Source organism: Ambystoma mexicanum, chromosome 2q (genome assembly GCF_040938575.1).
Source record: "Ambystoma mexicanum isolate Mex_15411 chromosome 2q, UKY_AmexF1_1, whole genome shotgun sequence".
Taxonomy (NCBI): domain Eukaryota; kingdom Metazoa; phylum Chordata; class Amphibia; order Caudata; family Ambystomatidae; genus Ambystoma; species Ambystoma mexicanum.
The window spans coordinates 1277916743-1277940425 of record NC_090924.1 but is presented as its reverse complement, the minus strand read 5'-3'; the positions used below and the strand labels follow the sequence as shown (position 1 = coordinate 1277940425).

The window sequence follows — 23683 nt, the reverse complement described above, 5'->3', positions numbered from 1 at the left end:
GGCAATCCACAGATGTTTGTGAAGAGTATGATCCCAACAGACATTAAAATATAGTACCTTTTACTGCTAACGAAGTATTTTGGTTTTATTAAGGATATAGATGTGTTGTTAAAAAGCTACCATGGGTGTATTGTTACAGTTCATTGAACATTGTCAAATTCAGCAGAAGAGCCTATTTTTATTTTATTTATTGTGCATTTGTAAGGCGCTTGTACATCAAGTAAATTGTTTCAAAGCGCCTAAGTAGCAACATCTGTTTCTGACTGGGATATGGCACCTAACTGTGACTCATATGTGAGCGTTGGCTGGCTATGCGTCATAATAGTGACCGTTCCCCCGCAGGGATGTGAGGCGGAGATGGAGAGGGGGGATTTAGATGAAGCAGTGCGCTGTGGATAGATTTCATTTTAGGCCTTTGAAATTGCGCATTTGAATATGGAAAGGTGATATGATGGTGCAACTATCTGCGATGTTCCTTGTTTTGTCAGGATATATAAATATATATATATATGAAAATACAGTTTCTTGCCCCTTGCTAGTGGGTATTTTTCAAATGGGATGTCCCTCCTTTATTCTTGGGATAAATAGTTAGCATCCTCTTTGTCTCTCAATGTTTAGACTCCTTACAAAGTATTGTTTGCTGCTTTCACTCATTGAAGCCTAATGGCAAGAGAGGTTACAGTCCACTCATTCAATTAGAGATCCTTTTGAAGGAACTCATTACCCTTTATTAACTTTAAAAAGGGGATTGGTGCACATTATTGTTGTCAGTCTAATGGAGAGTGCATTTTGATGGCTGTGGGAGTGGAAATCGAGAAAGTGTTCTCTGAGAGATTCGAAATGTGGTGTCCATGAAACAATATATTCCAAGAAGCAGCTTGATAAGGCACAGGTTTAAGAAACAATGCCTCATTTACATGTTTATTTTTTTTAACAAGTCTGAATGTTTCCTTACACTATATTAAGACTGCTCTATTGGGAACCATACATTTTTTCGCAAGATGGTTAAAGATAAGACAACATAAGTACATGATTTGCAACACTGTGGATAGGAACAGTCGGGACTATGATGGCACAGCACTGTTCTTGCTTGTTACTTATATTTAGTCATAGGTATCATGTGCCGACTTCTATTTAGGAGTAAGTGTGTTATGTTTGTGCTCTTGTGTTGGCCTCCCATGATTTCATAGATGAGGCCAATGAACATCAATAGGAAGATCTGCTGCCAATGCTATATTGTTTGAATTTTGCTCAGCGTATTATCAGGGAGTGGTTAGATTTCATACTTTTAGTTCATGTGTAGTGCGATGTATGTTTTTGCTAGTGTTTGGTTAACGAAGGCCTGGTGTCCTTCCTGCTGGAATTGTTATTTTTTTTCTATTCCGTCCAAGTGTAGGCCGGCCGAGCCAAGAATGGTAAACTCGCTTTGGGGAAAGTCTGTACAACCTTCAATATCTCTACATGTGGGATCAGAGCCATGGTCCCAAGGTTCAGCATCCCACTTCAGACATCATATGTCATAGGCCAAGTACTAAGACATGAGCGACAAATACTTTTTAAGTTCTTTGTTTCATAATGCAGGAAAAGATTGGGAAAATCCCTAACATTTTCTAGGTGGAGACTATATCTGTTATCCTATAACCAAAAGAGTTAGGATTTTCAGAACATTGGAAAGTGATCCACTGATGGAAATTGCAGTCGCCGAACTTACAACTTTACCTTATTTCAACAGGTGGCCAATGTAGTGATTAAAAATGATGGGTTGTGACCTGGTTTTCCTGTGCTAAGGAATATTCTCCCTACCTTTCATGTCCCCTTTGTTTGTTGAGTAGCTTTTAAATCCAATCTATTTGTTGTACATTGCAGTAGTTCAGACTGCCGCGTGTTCACTTGGGAACGCACTGGCTAGTAAGACCTCAAGGGGGCTCACCCCCACTTTTCAGCACAGCTCGGATAGAAGGTCTAGCGCTTTTCTTATGTGACGGTGGAAATCATCAGCCACTGGACTGGAACACAGAGGACATCTCCCCCGACCAGTACAGAGCCGATATGTTTGTCTTGCTACAATGTTTTAGATTTATGATGCATGGGATACAAAGTGTTTCTCTTCCCAAATCACTGTCGCAACAATATGCAAAATATACAACCCTCAAACCTGAAAGTTTACTCACATGCTCTCTAACAATTCCTCGTCAATTCTCGTCACGGTTTGCTAATGCACATAGGTAGGGATAGAGCTATTTGGCAAAACAGAAAGACTTCAAAGACAGGAAAATAATACATCACATAACACAGTGCTTAGCATTGCACTATACAAACGTTTCCCATAGTCAAGAATGACCAATTCTGTAAAAAGTAAGTGTTTTATTTACAAACGTAAATCCTCATTTCTTTCCTCTTTTCTCTCTCAAAACCACATTGTTCAAACACAGTTGTCATCTTTAACATCCTTCATGATATCTCACAGTCTACATACAATTCAAGCACATTTGTTTGATGAGTTACACATCGCTTTTCTTTAAGGAAAGTAATTAACAGCAATAGTCTCCTCTTGAAGCTTACTTCATAACTCCACTCCTAAAATCCTTGTCCATCCCAACATGGGGCTTGAGTCACATGTCCTTCCTTTAAGGAAAGGCACCACAATTCTAAAGACGATTCGCTTAGAACAACACTTTATGAAGGTAGACCAACCTTTTCTACCACTGAAGCAATATTGTCTGGAGCAAAAAGTGTATAAACGTGCACCAACCTATATGAGGGCCTCAAACTAAACCAAAATCTTTAATCACAATAAGGCAATCATTACATTTCAATATCTATCACAATATTCGATGCAAAGAACAAATTCATTGCAAACTCGCTGCATCAAAAACTAAAAAAACTCTGTTGCACACTATTCAATCAAGCTAAATCCCATTGCATTGAAATCTAGTATGACTCTAAGGTGCAGTTAAGAGGAGCTTTTGCTCCCTGTTACCTCTGACAGGATCTCAGCATACACTGCCACAGTCAGCCATCCTCCCTCTGTGTAGGGGCTGGCTGCATATTTATAGAGTCTGTAGCTCGGAAATCCCTTATCATACTGTCACTCTGTGGGCAAACCCCCTGCTTCTGGATACCTTGGAAGTTCATTCCCTCATTTGTATGATGTGAAGGCTGTAAGTGGTAACTCCTCTCAGCATCCTGCTGATTTAGCAGCGCTTAGCTTATTGCCGTTCGCACTTGGCTAAATTATCTCTCTAAGCCCTAAGTCAAGGACTTTCCGTCATGGGTTGTTTAGTCTTGGCACTTAAAACTGCTCTATTTATTCCCATGGAAAAATAAGTGGATTTGAATCCACGGCCTGCCCAGTATACCTATGTGTATGCATATGGGGTTAATGTTCTGGCCCGCTCAAATCTACATGTGTAAGTATGTTTGCATGCATGCATGATATGATTAAGCCACTAAACGCTTTGCTATAATAAAAGGTAAATGAATGAATGAATACATGTATGTTAACACTATAAAACACCCTTTTCAATACGTCAGTTATAGGAAGTAGAGTATCATACGACTGATTCCTGAATCTGTGGCATGTCTGAAGAAAGTTGATGCAAGATCCAGCAAGTTTATGCATCTCCATAGGTGTGCATTCCTGTTTCCCTGGGACAGAGAGCATATTGATAGGGTGCGTTGATGGCACGTACATGTCCCCTATGCACCAGGGTCAGGCAGAAGACACCACTTGTATAGATGGAAAGCTCAGACAAGAGAAGCAATGTTCACCTTTCACTGCAAACCAAAGGTTGTTAGAATTTATTTTACAACTTTTGAAATAATGTTTAATTTGCTATAGCATTAACACATTCCTGTGTACAGACAATTGTATGGCTGGGCTCAAATGAAATGCAGCTTTGATATAGTAGAACCCTTATTTTTGTTGCTTGTTAGTAAAAAAGTGCACCTTTAAGATCTTTTATAGTGGAAATTCAGGCAATGTCCAATTTGTGAAAGTAATATGAAAAGTTAGGAATTGGTGTTCTATTACGAACACATATCCCTTCAAGATTTGTCATAAATAATACCGTCTTGCACCCAAAACTCACGCGTTCTGTGGTTCCATGAAATGTCAAGTAAGTAATTACCTCTGTGTACATCTGTGGGAGATTACCATTTGTTTAGTACCTGGTGTTGGGAAGACTAGCTCCTAATTAGCTAGTTATGTCCCCCATTAAACAGGGTTAACAACATACCTTCTATTTGACAGAACCACAGAATGTATGGGCTTGGGGTGCAAGAGGGTGAGATTGAATGGGCGATAGACAAAATTAATCTTCAAGCGATGTGTATTTTGTAATACGAACACCAATACTCAAACTCCCTCTCCCATAAATTTTGAATAATCCTTTTCATCATGCAATGAATGTCATCAAAGCATTCATTCGGTGTCACTCAATACATAATCAATTGTTTTTTTATTCTCAGAGGGCACAGAATGTCTCCCTGTTCCTGTTATGGAAATTAGTGGGTTGCCTTTTTACTTTAGAACTTACCTCTGTCTCCTGCTCCATTTACATCACTGTTTGATTTGCATACACAAATTTCCACTTTTGTGTCTAGGGTAGCAGAAATGTTCCTGAAACGTTCACTGGAGATGAGGGAGCGACTTCTGGGGCCGGACCACACTGACTGTGCACAGTCCCTAAACAACCTGGCAGCTCTTTATAATGAGAGGAAGCAGCATGACAAAGCGGAAGAACTGTATGAGAGGGCTTTGGACATCCGGAAGAGAGCACTGTCTCCTGACCACCCATCACTGGCGTATACTGTGAAACACCTTGCTCTGCTCTACAAAAAGAAAGTAAGAGAAAGTATCTATTTTCTTTTATTTAATATGTGAGTTAACCAACTTCAAACTGTTGTTTCAAAACCACTATTAACCGTGGAAGATAGACTACAAAGGTTTGATCATTCCCACTAATTGTGTGGGCTTTTTTTACAGTGTAAAGTTGTGGTAGCAGAAACCAAATATTTACTGCAGAAGATGCAGATGTCTGTAAAACGTGTGGTAAAAACTTATAGAAAAATCTCATGTCCCGATATCCTGTGCTGTAATTAGTCACTCCCATTGTTAATAGCAATGTCAAAAACTGTGGAAGTAAGACAAACTCAAAATGAGTGCCACAAAAGTGGTTTCACTGCCCACTATCAGAACTATAATGCCAATATTTGTGACTAGCTGGCTAATGCATTTAAACTTCAATAAAACTCAAGACTTAATTGAATATTATTTCTTAAGAAAAATATGTGTCATCCTTTTATGTAGTGTTTACTTACACGTGATAGAAAATTAGGTTACATGTATTAAACCCACATTCCAGGACGAAATGAGTTAAGGAAGAGAGACTAGGAAAAGGGACTAGGATGATGAAGCTGACCTGGGACTGTGGCACCGACTCCATGAACTGCAGGGTGGGAAAGCTTATTTTGCCTATCAATGTATGTGCTGAGAATTCTGGCAGAAAGAAGCAAGGTAAAAAAAAAAAATATATATATTTTTTTCCGCACTGATTAGATCAGGCAAGGTAAGTAGCACTCTTCACTTCTCCAATGTAAACGAAGTCCGGACACAAAGTTCAAATTAAAATAGTATTTTTTATTAGTGCCTTGCAAACAGCACAATCAAGTTAAAAAGCCATCCAAGTTTGGCTCTCCCATTGTTCAAAAAATGTGTGTGTAGGGAACGTTAATGCGTTTCGCGGCTTTTCCGTGCCCCTTGTTCACAACAATGCGTCCCCAGCAAACCAAAGAGTTTTAAAACAAAGGTACAGAGCGAACGGCGCTCATTGCCTCCGAAACAGATGAGGGACTCCATTAGCAAAACACCCACCATGGTATAGACTCAAGGCGGACATGTTGAACTTGTTGAGATTACTGTAATGCTCCGGTTTCATTTGTATAACAGTATCTGTAAGTGTGACTCTCAAATCACTGTCAATTAACTATTAATCAAGTCTCCAATGTGGGGGTATAGAGAGATATAAAAAGTGGAATGCATTTATTCCACTTTGTGTTCGCCTTGATCCATCGCCGTGGATGGACGTCTGTCAATGGAGCCCCTTAGTGCCAGGTATATGCTTAAATGCCTTGTATCTGTTTCTTACGCGTCCTTTTTGGCTCGAATGGCTGGCACCTGTGACCTATAGTGGACGTGCATATCGCCGTATTCATGAATCAGTGTCGTTTGCACTTCCTATGCAGACCTGGGGCCTTCCCTAATGATCAGACCAAGGTAGCCTTTGTATTGTCATATCTCAGCGGCTGCGCTGCCGATTGGTCAGTTCCACTGGTTACTCAAGATGACCCGATTCTCTGCGATTTTCAAGGGTTTCAAGCAAGCATGGAAAGGTTATTTGCTCGACACTCTCTCAGGGGCAGGCTCTGGATGACGAACTTCTATCCCTGCGACAGGGCAATCAGGACCTCCTATAACCTTTAATAGACTAATTGTGGAAACGGGATGGCCAGAGGATAAAAGAGTCACATTGTTTTATCGAGGCCTACGCGGAGAACTTAAAGATGTCTTGGCCCAAGTTGTAAATCCGCCCCAAGAATGCACCGAGTATATAGACTTAGTGGTCCAATTGGATCACAGACTTCAAAACAGAAAAGCAGATCGGTCCAGGTTTGAGACCCGGGTGTTGGTCAAGACCCATGCTAACCCCAAGGGAGTTAATGTCTCTGAGCCTATGCAAATTGGAGGGGTTAAAGGACCCTTAACTCAAAAGGAACGTGAAAGGAGGCGGCAGTTAAAATTATGTCTTTATTGTGGGAATTCTGGACACTTTCTACGAGATTGCCTGGCAAAACCGCCCCGAAAGGCGGTAGGAGCCGCTGATAAAAACCATGAAGACTCTGTTTCGGGAAACGACTCCGCCCGACAAGCGTAGGGATCCGCTTGCCGAGCTTGAAAACTAACTCTCAGACCTCGCATTTCATTGTGCCAATGGTTCTCGTAGATCCAGAACAGCCTAAGCGGTTGCATGCAATAAAGGCATACATCGATAGTGGGGCTATTGGAGACTATGTGGATCGTGAATTGGTCTCTAGGATTAACCTCCCTCTCCGTCCTAAAACCAGCAAAGATGTCATCACCACAGTCGATGGAACTGAAATTGCCTCTGGACCGGTAACACATTCCACTACTGAGGTGACTCTTATTGGTCCCGACGGCCATCGGGAGGGTGTTGTGTTTGATGTAATCAAGGCTCCACAGTTTCAGGTTATTCTTGGAATCCCTTGGTTAGAGACACATAATCCTCGAATTGATTGGCGAGCTAAGAGAATAACCTTCCCGGATTGTACACAAACCTGCTACCTAGAAAACCTGAAGATTAATCTAGCATCTGTAACCTCTGCCTCCATGCAACTACCTCCGGAATACCAAGACTTTCAGGACGTCTTCCAAAAGGAACAGGCCAACACGTTACCTCCTCACAGATCGTACGGTTGCCAAATCGATCTGGTGCCCGGTGCACAACCCCCTTGTAGCAGGATTTATGCCCTTACCGAACCTGAGAACCTGCATTTGAGACAATATTTGGATCAGTACCTAGCTAATGGTTTTATTCGCCCGTCAAAGTCCCCGGCATCCTCGGCTTTGTTCTTCGTGCCCAAAAAAGAAGGCGACCTTAGAACTTGTATCGATTACCGCGCATTGAACCAGATAACGGTTAAAAACCGTTATCCTCTGCCTCTGATCCCTGAACTCCTTGACCAGGTGAAGGACGCTTGCATATACACCAAGTTAGATCTCCGGGGGGCTTATCATCTGGTACGAGTTAAAGAAGGCGACGAATAGAAAACTGCCTTCCGTACTAAGTACGGATTATTCGAGTACCAGGTGATGCCTTTCGGATTGTGTAACGCGCCGGCTGCCTTCCAATACTTCATGAATGATGTCCTTCGGGAACTCATCGATGTTTGTGTAGTCGTATATATCGATGACATTCTGGTGTACTCCTCTTCGGAATCTGATCACAGAAAACACGTCAGGGCAGTACTTGAAAAACTGCGCCAACACAAACTATTTGCTAAATTGGAGAAATGTGTTTTCCATACCACAGAAGTCGAGTTTCTAGGTTTCATCCTGACACCCAAAGGAGTCCGAATGGACTCAAGAAAAGTGGATGCCATCCTCAAATGGCCATCACCTAGCTCTGTAAAAGGGGTTCAAAGCATGCTCGGCTTTGCCAATTTCTATCGCAGGTTCATCCCGGAATTTTCACACGTGGTACAACCCATTACTGCACTCTTGAGGAAAAATAAACGTTTTGAATGGTCTGAAGAAGCCGAGCAGGCCTTTCAGGATTTAAAAGCTAAGTTTACCTCCTCACCTATATTGAAACACCCGCGTCCAGATGTCCGTTATGTGGTCGAGACTGACGCATCCAGCCTAGCCATGGGAGCTGTCCTTACCCAAAGAGATCCCGAAACCAACCAACTGCATCCCGTAGCATTTTGGTCCAGAAAATTCTCGGCACCCGAGGTTAATTATGCAATCACGGACAAAGAACTGTTAGCCATTAAGTCCGCTTTTAAAGCCTGGCGGCATTATCTGCTTGGTGCTCGACATACCATCACAGTGATCACTGACCACCGGAATTTACAGTATTTGAAAACCGCCAAGGCTCAGTCATCACGGCAGCTCCGATGGGCTTTGTTTTTCGCTGAATTTGATTTCGTGATTACCTATCGACCTGGCTGCAAGAATGGCAAAGCAGACGCCTTATCCCGAATTGGAATGGGAGAATCTGATACAAACTCAGAACCAGTACCAATAATTCCCGAACAGAGGATTCTAGGCATGACTTCGTTACAGAGGCTAGAAGACATTCAAGCCAGAGTGAAACAACTCCTGGACCCTACAACCTTACAGGATTGGATACAAAAGGGATCAGACTTTACCATAGATAATGGTTTACCTTATTTCCAAGGACGCTTATTCCTGCCACATAAGGAATTACACAAACTAGTTATTTCCGGTTATCATGATACATTAATAGAGGGACGACCCGGTATTGCCAAGACAGAGGAAAAGGTGAAACGACAATTTTGGTGGCCCTCTTGGCGAAAAGATGTTAAATGTTTTGTGATGTCCTGTGGTGTTTGCGCCCAAAATAAAAGTCAAAAGAAAAGACCAGCCGGTCTCCTTCAACCTCTAGACATACCGCCAGCACCCTGGCACACCCTATCAATTGATTTTATTACGGACCTGCCTCCTTGTTCGGGGTACAATACTATTCTGTTAATTGTGGATTTGTTTTCCAAAATGGCCCACTTTATTCCTTTGAAAGGTTTACCTTCAGCTTCTGTCCTAGCCAAAGAATTCCTCGAAAATATTTTTCGGCTACATGGATTCCCATCTATACTAATCTCTGACCGGGGAAGCCAATTCATTTCCCACTTCTGGCGCAAATGTTGTCAAATGGCGCAGATCGACGTAAGATTATCGACCAGTCACCACCCTCAGACCGATGGTCAGACCGAGAGGACAAATCAGACCCTTGAGCAGTACTTACGGTGTATGTTACAGCAATCTGAAAGCAACTGGAAAGACATTCTTCGGATAGCCGAATACGCATATAATAATTCGGGACACTCTGGAACTGGCCACAGTCCTTTTTATACTTTGTTTGGGCATCACCCTCGTACCTCAAACCTTGACTCACCTCAGAACCTCGGAATGCCTGCAGTAGAACATCTGCATTCTACATTTACCCAAGCCTTCAAAAAGGCAACTACGCATTTACAACAAGCCAAGAGAAAATACAAGGAGAATGCTGATCTACATCGGAGTGAAGCACCTCCGTATCAGATTGGGGATCAAGTGTGGTTAGCTACCAGACATTTGCCACTCAAAGGGCCTCCAACTTTTAACCCAAAATATCTGGGACCTTATTCTATTACGGCAATAATTAACCCAGTGGCTGTTAAACTTGATTTACCAGCTAGTACGCGAATTCACCCTGTTTTTCATGTGTCACTTCTGAAACCAGTGGTACCCGGAACCCGACTACTCAAACCTCCAGAACCTATTCTAATAGATGGGGAGCCCGAATTCGAAGTGAAGAACATTTTAGACTCAAAAATGTTTAGGTCAAAACTGTTCTACCTAATTGATTGGAAGGGGTACGGACCTCAGGAGAGGTCGTGGGAACCCAGCGACCATGTGCATGCACCTCGATTAGTCAGAAAATTCCACCGACTCTTCCCAGACAAACCAAAACCACCGGAGGGAACAACCTTGGGAGGGGCCTTGGGGGGGGGGGGGGGGGAGTGCTGTCATGATGCCCGCTCCCGGGGAGCCGGTTCAAGCCCTGCGTCCCTGAAAGCGGACATCCAGTCCCCACGGAAGGACCCAGCAACCCCATGTAGGGGCCCTTTGGACAGTGGCCTGGCGCCTATGGCGCCAGGCTCATAAAAGACATCAGTCCTGGCGCCATAGGTGCCAGGCTCATTATGGGAGTGCTCCTGATGCAGACCATGCTGCAGGATCCCGGCCTCCTTGAGGCCTGAAAGGAACTACTTTACCTGTGGGACTAATTTACCATCCGGTCGGGGAAGGATACATACCTGATTGGAGGAAGGATACATACCTGGAACTTCTTCCAAGGCTATTTAAACCCCACCCGAACAGCCACACGTGCTTCGCGTTGTTCTGCATCTAGCAGCTGGACGCTCACCGTCTCTGCTCCTGCATCCTGACTTCTGCCATGCCTGCCAGCATCCTGGATCACCTGCAAAGGAAGAGAAGAAGAGAACAAAAGAAGGAAAAGTCCTTACCTGCTAAACCCGCATCCTGGAGACATCTCGCCGACAATCCTGAAAAGGAAGACTTTATTTAAAAGCTCATCGCGTCGATCGCTGCAGCGCCGCATTCCACTCACCTTTACAGGGCGCCTCCATGTTCAGCAGCGATCATCCAGATTCGCAGTCACGCCCCAGCGCCTAGTTAGAAAAAGACAAGAACAAAAGGTGAGAGAGAGAAGGGAATAAGGAAAGCTAAATCTCCATGTTAAGACTTTACCTGTTGATTCATTCCCTCTTCATTTCGGGTCCGCGCCGCATCCTGGCATTTCCGGACCCCAGCCCCTAAGGGGAAAAAGACATCAGCGTTAATGAGCGAATGAAAAGACATTACCAAAAAACGCTCATTAAAGACTTACCTGATTTCTACATGGATTTCCCCTCTCATCTCGGGTCGGTGCCTGTTCCCCGGCATTCCGTACCCCGGCCTCTATGGGGAAAAAGACACTAGCATTAGTACACTAATGCATGGACACAAGGGGAACCTCTTATCAAAAAACTTACCTGGAAGCCAAGCAAGTATGGTTCTCACCAATCTGAAAATCCAGTGAAGTAACTGGATACCAACGCGCCCCTGCATCAGAAGCAGGATGGAGAGCTCGTCCTTCCAGATCCTAAGGTGAGATGCTACGGGGAATCACAGAAAGGTTTCGAGGAGGGTGAGGGGGGAAAGTGGGAGGCCGATTGCATTACCCCGCAGACAGTTAATCCCCTATTTTGGCCTACAGAAGGATACTTCTGCGAGCCAGACAAGCCAGATTTGGGGGCCCGGTCCAGTCCATCTTCCGAACCCTGCGCATCACCTTAGAAGAGGTCACAGCAGCGCGAACCAGGCCAGCGCCTCCGTGGGAGTCAGGTGAGCGTTACACCTATATACCATTTGTTACATGCACAGGTCAACACATAGACAACGTATTCCGTTTCACAGGTGATTTTTCTGGCTATAGGCACAGTTTGGCCGGTAATCGGATGTTTGAAAGATTCTTGGGTTTTGGCATATTTGCATATGTTGCATCGAGTACATTTGAAAAAACCCACTTTTGTTGTTGTTGGATAACCAACTCGTCTTGCTACTGTACTCTTCTTGAGTCATATAACTTTGAACCAAGACATCCCTTATGGATTTGTTCCTTCTGAAGGTTATCTGTGGGTTATTTCTGAGGTTTCTGCTGAGATCCTGATCCGCCATGAGGATTCTCCAGTGATTGATTAAAATGCGCCTAATTTTAGGTGCCTGAGTATCGAAGGTTAAAATTAAACGTGTACTGTCTTTCTCAATTTCCCTCCTCTCATTATATTCAGTTCCTGCTATGAGCTTAGAGCGTTCCTTAGCTCTGGCCTTCAAGTTCGCTCTCTCGACTGCTCTCCTTGTGTATGGTTGTTTGGCGAACCCTTGAGCCGTGATTCTGCTCTCCATATCGTAAGATTTCAAGGTGCTGTTGTTTCTTCTTAGCCTGATGAATTCTCCGTGTGGCACACTCCATATCAAATCTTTAGGATGTCTGCTGTTTGCATGAAGCGGTGAGTTAGTCCCCGTGATTTTTCTATGAAGTTCACTGGTAAGCTTGTTATTCACTATTCTCACATTCACGTCCAGAAAAGTAATCAAAGTGCGGCTGTGAGTCTCAGTGAACCGGAGATTGTTGTCATTGATGTTGAGGCAATTGACATACTGCATCCATCCCTGATCGGTTCCTTTCCACACAATGAAGAGGTCATCGATGTATCTCAGCCAGAGAATGATGTTATCTGTGTATTTCTGATTCCTGTCCGTCCACACCTCCTGTTCTTCCCAGGCGCCCATTGTGAGATTGGCATAGGACGGCGCAAAAGTGGTGCCCATGTCGGTTCCTTGTAGCTGTTTGAAGTATTCATTGTTGAACAGGAAGATATTATTAGTTAAACATAAATCTATCATAGATAATACCATTTGCTTATGTTCCAGATAGTTGAGAGATCGAGTCTGTAAAAAATGTTGACATGCCTGTTTTCCATATTCGTGGCCGATGGACGTGTATAGTGAAACCACATCCATGCTGGCTAATAAGTATTCCTTCCCCCAGGGAATGTCCTCGATTCTCGACAGGAAATCCGTAGTGTCTCTTAGATATGATGGAAGTACTGAGACAAATGGAAACAGAACTTCGTCTATATATTTAGACATATTTTCCAGTGCGGAACCTATCAGACAGACAATCTGTCTTCCTGGGGGCTTCTTCATGTTTTTATGTACCTTTGGAAGGAAGTAAATAGTTGGTGTAATAGAGTTGGTGATCGTTAGGAACTTGAGACTCTCCTCAGACAGAAGACCTCTTGCTTCCTACTCTGTAAGTAGCGTCCTGATTTTACTTTCAAGTTCTTTAATTGGATTAGAAGCAATTTTCATATAGCATTTGGTATCATTTAGCTGTTTGTAGGCTTCTTTTATATAGTCCTTTCTATTCTGGAGGACTATATTCCGCCCTTTATCCAAGGGTTTGATGATACAGTCTTTGAGTTCATGTAACTCTTGCAGTGCCTGTCTGTCTGTAAATGATAGATTGTCGTTCCATATGCTTTTTTGTTCCTTTCTTCTCAGTTTTTTTAAATCTTCAATCACCAAACTCTGGAATGCCTCTATGTTGTTGCCAAGATTAGCCACAGGATTGAATTTTGACTTCGGTTTCAATTGACTTTTGGTGGTCCAGTCTGTTCTGATGTCCATCTCTTGCAGATCTATGGGTTCACCTCGATCTCCTGCAGATATGCCTTTTTCCAGGTCCGCCAGATCGGTTAAAACAGTAACTCCTTAATTTGAACCTCGGTTTGACCCGTCTCCTTGTCCATTGGGCGCCTTTTATACGGGTTCGTAGCAAAGAATTTCTTTAAACGTAATTTGCGTATATAATCGTCAAAGTCAATTCTTGTCTGTACATAACCATTTTTAGCTTTCGGGCAGAAATTTAGGCCTAAATTAAGTACATTTGTCTGATTGGGGGTGAGAACATGGTCTGATAGGTTAATTATTGTCAATTTCATATCATCACCAACTTCTTGCTCTGCTACTTTCCAGAGTGCAGCGATCTGGCTGGGGTATATATGTATATATTTTTTTTTAATTGTGTTAGTTCCAAAAGAACTTTTCACAAATATACATAGAGAAAAATATAAAACATATAAACATATTACTTTAGCAGCACTTACAGATTGACTGTTAGATACATAAAGAAAAAATATACAACCATAAAATACTATATACACTAAAAAGAGGTTAGATATATTGCACAGCAGATTCAGATACAAAAGACTAACCATCGAGGGGCGTGGCCAAGCAGCCATGGAGTAGGCTGCGATTCCTTGGAGCTCCGTGATCCGACTTATTGATCCGAAACAAAACGCATGTGTTGATGGCTGATTCCAGCGGAAAAAAGATACTGTATCTGGGTGAAGACCCCAGGCAGCAAATGAGCGTATCGGCAGGAGAAAGTGGACACAGCAGATGGAATTAGGCTGCTTTGTGTCCTGATCCGGGAGCGGCGCAATTGATACTAAGATGGCGGCTTGCCAACACAAAGAGACCCCCGGCAGCACTTGAAATCGGGTGCCAGGCGGGCAGTGAATGGGCTGCAGGCGTGCAGCGGCTGATGGAACAGTGAGTGGCCGACTACCTGAGAGAAGCTCACGAATAGCCCGGACTGACGAGAGGATGTATACAGAGTTGGGCCACCTGGCCATGAGATAGGCGGCACGTCCTTGGCGCTCCCACTAGACCAGGACGATGTATACACGAAATGGACAAGAGGAATGACAGCGTTCCCACAATAAGTTGGAAGCGACGAGCACGCAGGGATTACATCCCAAAGCCACACCGAGGAGTGGAAGAGCAAATAAGGACAAAACAAGTGACGCCGAGACCTGTACCGCCCGAAACAAAATGGCGACCGATACTGAACAAAGGATTATAGTGGTGGACCGTGAAGCGGCCTCGTAAGGGTTGGGACGCAGCAAATGAGTATATGTACCTTGTATGTACCATCAGCCTTTGATAGGCGCAGAGACCAGAAAGAAGCATCGTAGATGCAGAAGACTGCACCCTGCTGACAACGGACACGGAGAGGAAATTGTGACGCGGAAGTTACAATCCACCCGAATAACAATTTCATGTGTAACAATTGGTGTAGGTTGATATACAGAGACCCCAACGACTCGAACAACAACTAAGCAGCACCAGGCTGGAGCCAGACACGTGGGCAAGGTTGCATCATGTCGGTGAAAAGTCTGAGAACCAAGACCAAACAGCCCACAATGGAGGTCTTCGCGAAAACCCAGAGGACCCCCACAACATCGGAGCGGAGCGCGTCCGCGACTACTGTGAAGAAGCCCCAGAAGGAGATAAGCACCAAATCCTGGAGGCTATATCGGAGCTGAGCACCAAGTGGGGCACTGCAATGGCGGACTTACGGACAGCCCTGGAGGGCAAAATCGATGCGGTCGGAAGTGATCTTACCCTGTTACGGCAAGATGTCAGGGGGCTGGCGGAGAGAACAAGCGGGCTGGAGAGTGCCATAAAGACCAATACTGATGTCAGCACAAATAATGCAAGGAAGTTCATGTACTCAAACAGCAGGTTGCCAACCTTGAAAATCGGGTGGAAGAAGCGGAAGGAAGAGCGAGGAGAAATAGCATACGGGTGGTCGGCCTGCCGGAGGGGGAGGAGGGCCAAGACCCTACAAACTACGTGGAAAACATGATCCTACAAGAAATAGGAGCAGATAAGCTTTCACAAGGATTCACGGTGGAGCGGGTGCACCGCGCCTTAATGAGGAAACCACGACCTGGGGCTCCGCCGAGACCTATCATTGCGAGGATCTTGAACTATAGAGATAGGGAGAAGATCCTGGAATATTTTCGTAAAGGTGGGACAATACAAAGCATCCGCCAACATTACAGCGTACCCGGATTACACAATGCTGGTGCAGAGATTGAGATACAGCTACATGGCCGTCAAGAGGAGGCTGCGAGTAGCAGGCATCAAGTACATGCTCCTGTACCCGGCAAAGCTGAAGGTGCTACATAAGAGCAGAGCGCTTTTTTTTACACTCCCGAGGAGGTGGTAACGTGGCTGGATCTGCAAGGCTGCCCGGAACAAGAAGTGGACCGTGACCAGCAGGAACAGGACGACTGAAAAACTGGTGCCACGGACATTGGGGGGTAAGTGGGAGGGGGTACCGGATTATACCGGGAAGCGAGACTGGTTGAACACTGGATAGCGTTCGGGCCTTGTGCTGGACATGGACTGGAATATAGTGGGTAAAATGTAATTGGAAGCTTCATAGGGTTAACACGATGCGTAATAAATTTGGAAATAGGAGCAATAGGATGGAAGCAACCCACCCCAGAAATACTAATAGTTAAGTGGCCATTAGGGTGACTTTACCCTACTGAGCCCTGAGCATAAGTTTGTGCTGGACGGGGCTAGATGTGGGGGTGCCTGCGATCCAGGGATGGAGCTGGGCAACAGTTGGCGGGGGCGTTGTTGGGGAAGGGTTGGGTTGGGGGAGGGAAGGGAGGTGGGAAGTTTGGGGTGTACATAGTTTCGGGGAGTTTGTTTAAACATGAGCCTACATGGAAGAGCTGAAGAGCTGTATCTGCATAGAATGACCGGGAGGGTTCGGTTGGAAATGGGGGAGGAAGATATCAGAGCGCTATGGGAGATCTCCGGATAGTAACATGGAATGTCAGGGGACTTAACAGTTATATGAAGAGGAATAAGGTCATGCTGTATTTGAAAAGGAAAAAGATAGATGTTGCATTGTTAAAGGAGACGCATTTGACGCGGGCGAAGCTGGAGCTAGTTGGGGAAAAAACGGAAAGGGGTTGTGGTGGGTTTGTCGTACTCTGCTTACGCTAGGGGAGTGCTTGTCTGGGTGGCGTCTCATGTCCCGTTTCAGCTACTACAGGAAGTGGCGTAAACTGACGGGAGGACGGTTATATTGAGAGGGCTGGTGGAGAATAAAGAGGTATGCATCGTGAACACGTACGCCCTCAACCATAACACGGCGGCATACTTCAGGACTCTGTGCACCAACCTTAGTATGTGTGTGGGAAGCGCGGTTATTTGGGGTGGTGGGGATTTCAATTGTGTAATGAACCCCAAGGTGGACAGATCTGATAGCAGGATTGACAGGCCCACCCCAGCGGCCAAAGCATTGCAGGTGATACTAGATGATTTCGGCTTGTGGACACGGAGCTAGTACTTAAACTACAACAGCAATGTGCGGAACACTGGGAAAGGCTCTGTAACCTCAATTATAAAAAGCATGTAGAAAGACAGCACGCGGGAGGAGATAAAACGGGTAGGCTTTTAGCATGGCTGTACAAGAGCGAGACCCCTAGACCCCCAATTAGGACAATAACTAGAGAAGATGGCGATGTAGTAGACACTCAAGAAGGAGTCAACAAGGAATTTGCGGATTATTACAGGGTGCTATACGGGGACAAGGAGGGGAGTAGTCAAGAGGAGATAACCGAAACTCTAGAAGATATAGGACTACCCAAGATAAGTGATGAGGAGAGAGAAGAGCTTGATGCACCAATTACCTTGGAGGAGTTGGAGGAGGTTGTGAGGCAGTTGCCCACCAGTAAGACCCCATGAGCAGACGGGTTCCCTAGCGAATTTTATAAAGTATATAGAGAAGAAGTGCACCCCCAATGCTAGACATGCTTAACAAAGCGTTTGAGATGGGAAGGTTGCCGGAGTCACTCAGAGAAGCGATTATAATACCGCTCCCTAAACCCAACAAACCGGGGTATAGCTGTAGCTCCTACAGGCCTTTGTGGATGCTGAACCAGGACAGCAAGATACTGACGGCTGTCCTGGCAAACAGATTGCAGAAAGTAATTAGTAAATTAATCCACCCGGACCAAACGGGCTATGTCCCGAATAGGAATATAACCCATAATCATAGGCGACTCCACCGGGTGATCGAATGGGCGGATAGGAATGAAGGCGAAATGGCGATTGTATCCCTAGATGCAGTAAAAGCTTTTGACTCTGTTAAGTGGCCATGGCTGCTGGCGGCCCTGGGAGGTTACGGAGTAGGGCCGGGTTATATCAGGTGGGCGAAAATGCTATACAGTGAGCCGCTAGCCAGAGTTCGAACGGGGATCAGTGATATCCGAGAGATGGCAGCTTAGTAGAGGCACCAGGCAGGGGTGCCCCTGGTCCCCGATGCTTTACATTCTAGCCCTGGAGCCCCTAGCGATATACCTCAGGCAACAGTACAATACGATAGGTATTGAGGTTGGGGGGGGCGGCATCTAATATACTTATATGCGGATGATTTATTACTATACTTGAAATACCCGGAAGAGAATCTTCAAGATATCCTTGAAGTGATGGAGAAGTACGCGGGGTTGTCCGGCATAGCAGTAAATCCGCAAAAATCTAGTATATTCCTGCTAGGTAGCTATAAGGGGACCCCAGAGGAAAGGTTGCCGGTGTTACAGATACCATGGGTGATTGGTTCTTTCCGTTACCTTGGCATAGATGTGTATCACACCGCAGAAGAGGAACATAAGCACAACACCGAGGTAGCTATTGAGAAAATCCGGAAATGCATGAAGTTTTGGGAGAAGTTGCCCCTAGCTATGATGGGACGGGGGGCAATGCTTAAGATGGGGGTCCTACCTAGGCTTTTACATTATTTTAGTAATATCCCACATATGATACCCAAGAAGTTCTTCGCTAAACTGAATAGTGTGTGCAGAGACTTCCTATGGCATGGTACCCGGAATAGAGTAGCGCTATGGAAAGTTGCAGAACTTCTACGAAAAGGGGGGTATCAGGCTGCCCAATTTTGAGGTCTACTATGTAGCAAGTCAATTACAATATGTGGCCAATTGGCTCTCCGACAAAGTGACCCCTGAACATAGGTTGTTAGGGCGGGTTTGTACCCCATTTTACTTGAGGGAAATGATATGGTTGCCTGAGACAGACATGAAGGAGCGCCCTAGGATGATGATGTTGGGGTGGAAAATGTGGCGTCGAGCACGTCGGATGATGGAGGACCCATTCCCGTGCTCCCCGCAAGTACCGCTGGTCGCTTTAGCAGGAGGGGACAAGCAGCTGAGGGTGATTATCAGAACCTACTGGGAATCGGTGGGGCTGGTAACATTAGGGTACATCTGGCAAGAGGGGACCATTAGAGATTTTGAAGAACTTGGGGAGGAGGTGGGATTACATACTGGCCAATATGTTACATACCATAGGATGGTTCAGAACATTCGGAAAACGTGGCCTGAAACAGTGTTGGCAGAGGAACCAGATGCTACTGTGGGGGCAATATATGACATATCGGAAGGGGGGGCATGAGATTTCTAGATTGTATGAGATGGTGATGACCAAGGTGGGGAAGGAATTGACACATTTGAGACTTGATTGGGAGGAGGTGGTGGGGGCCCCAATGGGAGATGGGATGTGGGAACGCGCCCTGGGATATCACAAGAAAGTGTCAAACGCCAGACTTAAACAAATACAGCTGTACATAACGCATAGAGCATACATGACCCCTCTGAGGATATCCAAGTTCCGAAACGCTGGGCGACAGGCGTGCCCTAAGTGCGACATGGAAAACGCTGACATGACACACATGTTTTGGTCATGCCCAGTAATCGAATGTTTCTGGGGTGAAGTGGCACAAATATTAGCGACAAAAGGGGTCACTCTAGTCATAGATACGGCCTGGGCTTGCTTGCTGGGAGGGTTCCCTAGACCACGGAAACTTAAACATGTTGAGAAACTGAGGAACTTGGCATACGTGCTAGCAAAACGGAGGATCGCCACGGGATGGAAGAAGTGCCACAAGCCACGGGTGGAGGTATGGTGGAAGGAGTTACAGAAATGGGCGGAGGCCGAAACGGTAGTATGGCAGGAGGCGAGCAGCATGAGTGGGGAGGAAGAAGTGGGTACCTTGATGGCATGGAAATTATTAATAGCGGAACTGTTCGGATCTATATCGGACCCAACGGAATCCGAGGATAGTGAGACCCGGCCACATGTAGCAGATACTGAATGCGAAGTACAAATAGGCACATAATGGAGGGTGGGACTTGGGGAGCAGTGGCAAAATGGAAATGCAAATGGTGTTTAATGGAATTGTTGTAAACTGCACTGCGTGTTGGGTTTGTTTGTATTGTTGTTTGGTTTGAATAAAATTAATTTAAAACATTTTTTTTAAAAAAGACTAACCATCGATATTCTCCAAACTCATAAGCAGTTTGACATCATCTTCAAATTTACATAGGCGTTCTTTGGCCACTTTCCATATCTGAGTGATGGCAATAGTCAGATAATTACTCCTGCCAGAGAGACAGCCAGAAGTTTTCACTCTCAATATCATTAAATTCCCTATCCAATTTGGCAACATATTTGTTTCAGATAGAACAAATCGAGAAGTAGCAGGTAAGGACATGTCTAATAGTTTCCACCTTATCGTTCATAGCACAGAGTCTGCAAATCCTTTGATCCTTCGGTAGGCCTCTCCAGGATCCGCGAACCCCCAAGACATCAAGTCGATTAAGTCTAATGTCCATGAAGATTCTATGATTTAGCTGTGATGGCATGAGAAGGAGGTATCTTTGAGGTTCTTTGAAACTGAAAGGCATCAATGCGAAGGTATGCAGAGATCTCATAGCAGAAACCTTCTCATGGCTAGATACCCAGTCCCATTTTTCTATAACATCTTTTAGGGATTTAAGCACTGCACCTTCACAGTGTTCCCATCTGGGTTTCCAGCAGATTTTTTCAAACATTTTCAGATTGAGACCTTTAAATTTATTAAGAGCCTCCATCTTACCCTCCTCCAAGCCTTCCTTTAGGATATAAAGAAGAGTACCAGGCCGTGCAAATATAATTTTTATGTACAATTTGGCCCTATTATGTTCAATTTGAGTGGCCAGAGAGATGAACCCTACTTCCAGGTGAAATGCCTGTATAGGTGTATAGTTATTCAGACCCAGTAGTCTGCGCCATATGATTCCTTCAGTGGTATCAGCCCAATCTGACCAGTCCGAAAAAGAGGTCTCTAATGCATATGGAAACATAGCCACACGTTTTTGTTTATATATATATATTGATTTTGCCCAGCAGGCTATATCCAGCTATCCTTTTTGAGAAAGACATGACAGCAGTAAGGATGGCCATAACTTTAGCTCTTTTATTCTGTTGAACCAGCTTATTAAGAGTCCCTCTATCCCCACAGAGCTCATACCCCAGATATTTATAGGAGTTAACTTTCATGATCGCACCCAAAGAGCAAGGAATAACCTGTTTATTGCAGCTATTCCGACCCACGGCCATGAACTGTGTTTTACCCAGGTTGATAGTGATCCCATTTGCATCTGCATAATCACATACAGCAGTTGCGCTATTGCAAATGCCACTATAGGTGTTATCAAAGATAACAATATCATCGCATTAACATATCCAGACAATTTTTTGGGAGCCCATTCTGGGGAAGGCATTCATCTTGGCTTTAAATATACTGCCAAAATCCGCCTTAAATAGATTGTAAAGAGTGGGTGCTAAGGTGCATCCCTGTCTGACCCCTTTTTCAATAACAACTGGCTCAGACATAGAGCCTTCATTATCAATACGACTCCTGGCCTTACTGTCATCATATATCATTTTACAGACATACAGAAGATGAGATGGCATACCAAGCAACTCAAGTTTAGACCATAGTCTTGCCCTCTCAACAGAGTCAAAAGCTGAAGAAAAATCAACAAAAAGCATGTAAAGCGGTAATCTATTCTTGCCCTTAGCCTGTTCAATCAGTGTATTAACTATAAAAAATATTGTCCCCAGTAGAACAGCCTTTGCGGAAGCCAGTTTGGGCCCTCTCAAGAACACTATCTCTGTCAAGCCACTTCATTATTTCACGGAGAACTATAGCACAGAAAATCTTACTAGACACATCGGTAAGAGCAAGAAGTCTATAATTCTCAGGTGAACTCCGAGGGCCAGACTTGAACACAGGAATAATATAGGAAATCTTCCAAGAAATAGGCATAACACCAGTATCAATAACTTTCTGAAAAATAATCTTCAGAATATCGGCCCAGACCTCTGGGTTGTCCTTAATAATAACATTACAGAGGCCATCAGGCCCAAGTGCTCTAGATGTCTTGAGTCCCTTAATTACCATAAGGATGTCTTCCCTTACTATAGAAAGAGCATCAATAGGTATTTTGGCCAAGGTAATGGCATCTCCCTTGAATTTGTTGGAAAGATACTTGACCCATGTATAACTGTTAATAGGGATAGCCTGCTCAGAAATCCAATTTTTGCCCAGGGATCTGAATCTAGCCGAAAATGTCCTAGTGTTTCCATTCATAAGTAAGCGAACCATGTATTGCCAGTTAATATTGTTCATAGAGTACAAGTATATTCTTATCTCATTCCGATGTCTGTTTCTGATCTTTCTCTTCTCATTACAAATGAGAATGGGATCATTGCTACTACTGTCACACAGACGGAGCTTTCTACGCTTCTCCCTTTTCATATCTATGATTATCCTATCATAGGCTCTAATTTTGTCAGGATTATCCTTAAAGGGGCCAAGCTTACCACCAATGGGCATGATATGAAGTAGATGTTCAGATAGCCATGTACATATGTCATCCGCTGTGCGATAGAGAAGATGGTCAAGATTATTTTGTTTTGCTTTGGCAAGATTAGTGTCTGACCAGCAAATCCTGTTATCACGGTTAGAGATGTTAATCCCTTTTGTTAGATCAACTGCAACACTCCTATTTCCCCATCTAGCCATGCATTGTAATGGGGAATGATCACTAAATTCATTAGCCAGAATATGAAAGCCAGTGATGTTGTCAAAAAGCTTATCACTCCTACATATAACATCAAGCATGGAGGATTGCCATCCATTAGACCAAGTCGAAATAGTGTTTTTGTGATCATAACAACTTCGATTCAGCACCACTAGCTCCATCTCCTCAATGAAAGTAGACCATTTTTCTGCCTTAGTCATATCTCCCAAATTATAGCACATGATATTTGAATTCAGATCACAACCAAGAACTATATTGTTCAGCCCATCGGGCGAGCATTTGTCAAGGATACATTCATAGATACTCTGTTGGATGGTATCAGTGAATGCATTGCCCGGAGGGTCATATATATTAATCAAAAGCATACGTGCCCCATACTTCATGGGCAACTCAACAATCAATACATTGGGGTTAGTAGGGACTAATATACATTTGGAGGCAGACAGTTGATTAGATATCAGTGTAAGCAATCCCCCACAAGGCCTACCCTTATCTCCTTTTCTTGCAGGGTTGTAATATGCCATGAAACCATCAAACACTGTCTCCTGCATTAGCCAGGTTTCCTGTAATGGGACAATATGCGAATTGGATATGAGATCAAAAGAGCCCGATTCTGAGAATAGATGACCATGACCTCTCGTATTCCAAGAAATAAGAGAGGTATCGTCTCAATTTCTATTTTGACCCATAGGCAGAAAGGAGCACAGCCATTCCCAATGTGATTTGAGCATATCATTATCAATCACTTGGCCATTGGATTGATTAGGATTGGTCGTAGATTTCTGACTCGGCTTGGTGGATATATTATCAGACCTCTCTTCACTAACATCCAACAGGTATCCACATTCTTTGAGCTCATGTTTGTTCCCTCACAAGATTTACAACAGCTTCAGAATATAAGTGTACACGTGTCAGCAGCCCCTGACATTGCTCCACATACTTAAAATCCCCACTTTTAAGTATTCTTAAGGGAAGTTGTGCATGGATGATCTCAAGAAAT

The 23683-nt window shown here is 44.2% G+C and overlaps 1 protein-coding gene across 1 annotated transcript in view; it reads left to right on the top strand.

Moving 5' to 3' along the window:
* Positions 1-23683, top strand: part of NPHP3 (nephrocystin 3) — a 1212810-nt gene that overhangs the window by 1081062 nt on the left and 108065 nt on the right. Inside the window, exon 25 of the mRNA XM_069648695.1 lies at positions 4606-4846. Coding sequence (XP_069504796.1) covers positions 4606-4846 — 241 coding nt within the window. The remainder of the gene's footprint in view (positions 1-4605; positions 4847-23683) is intronic.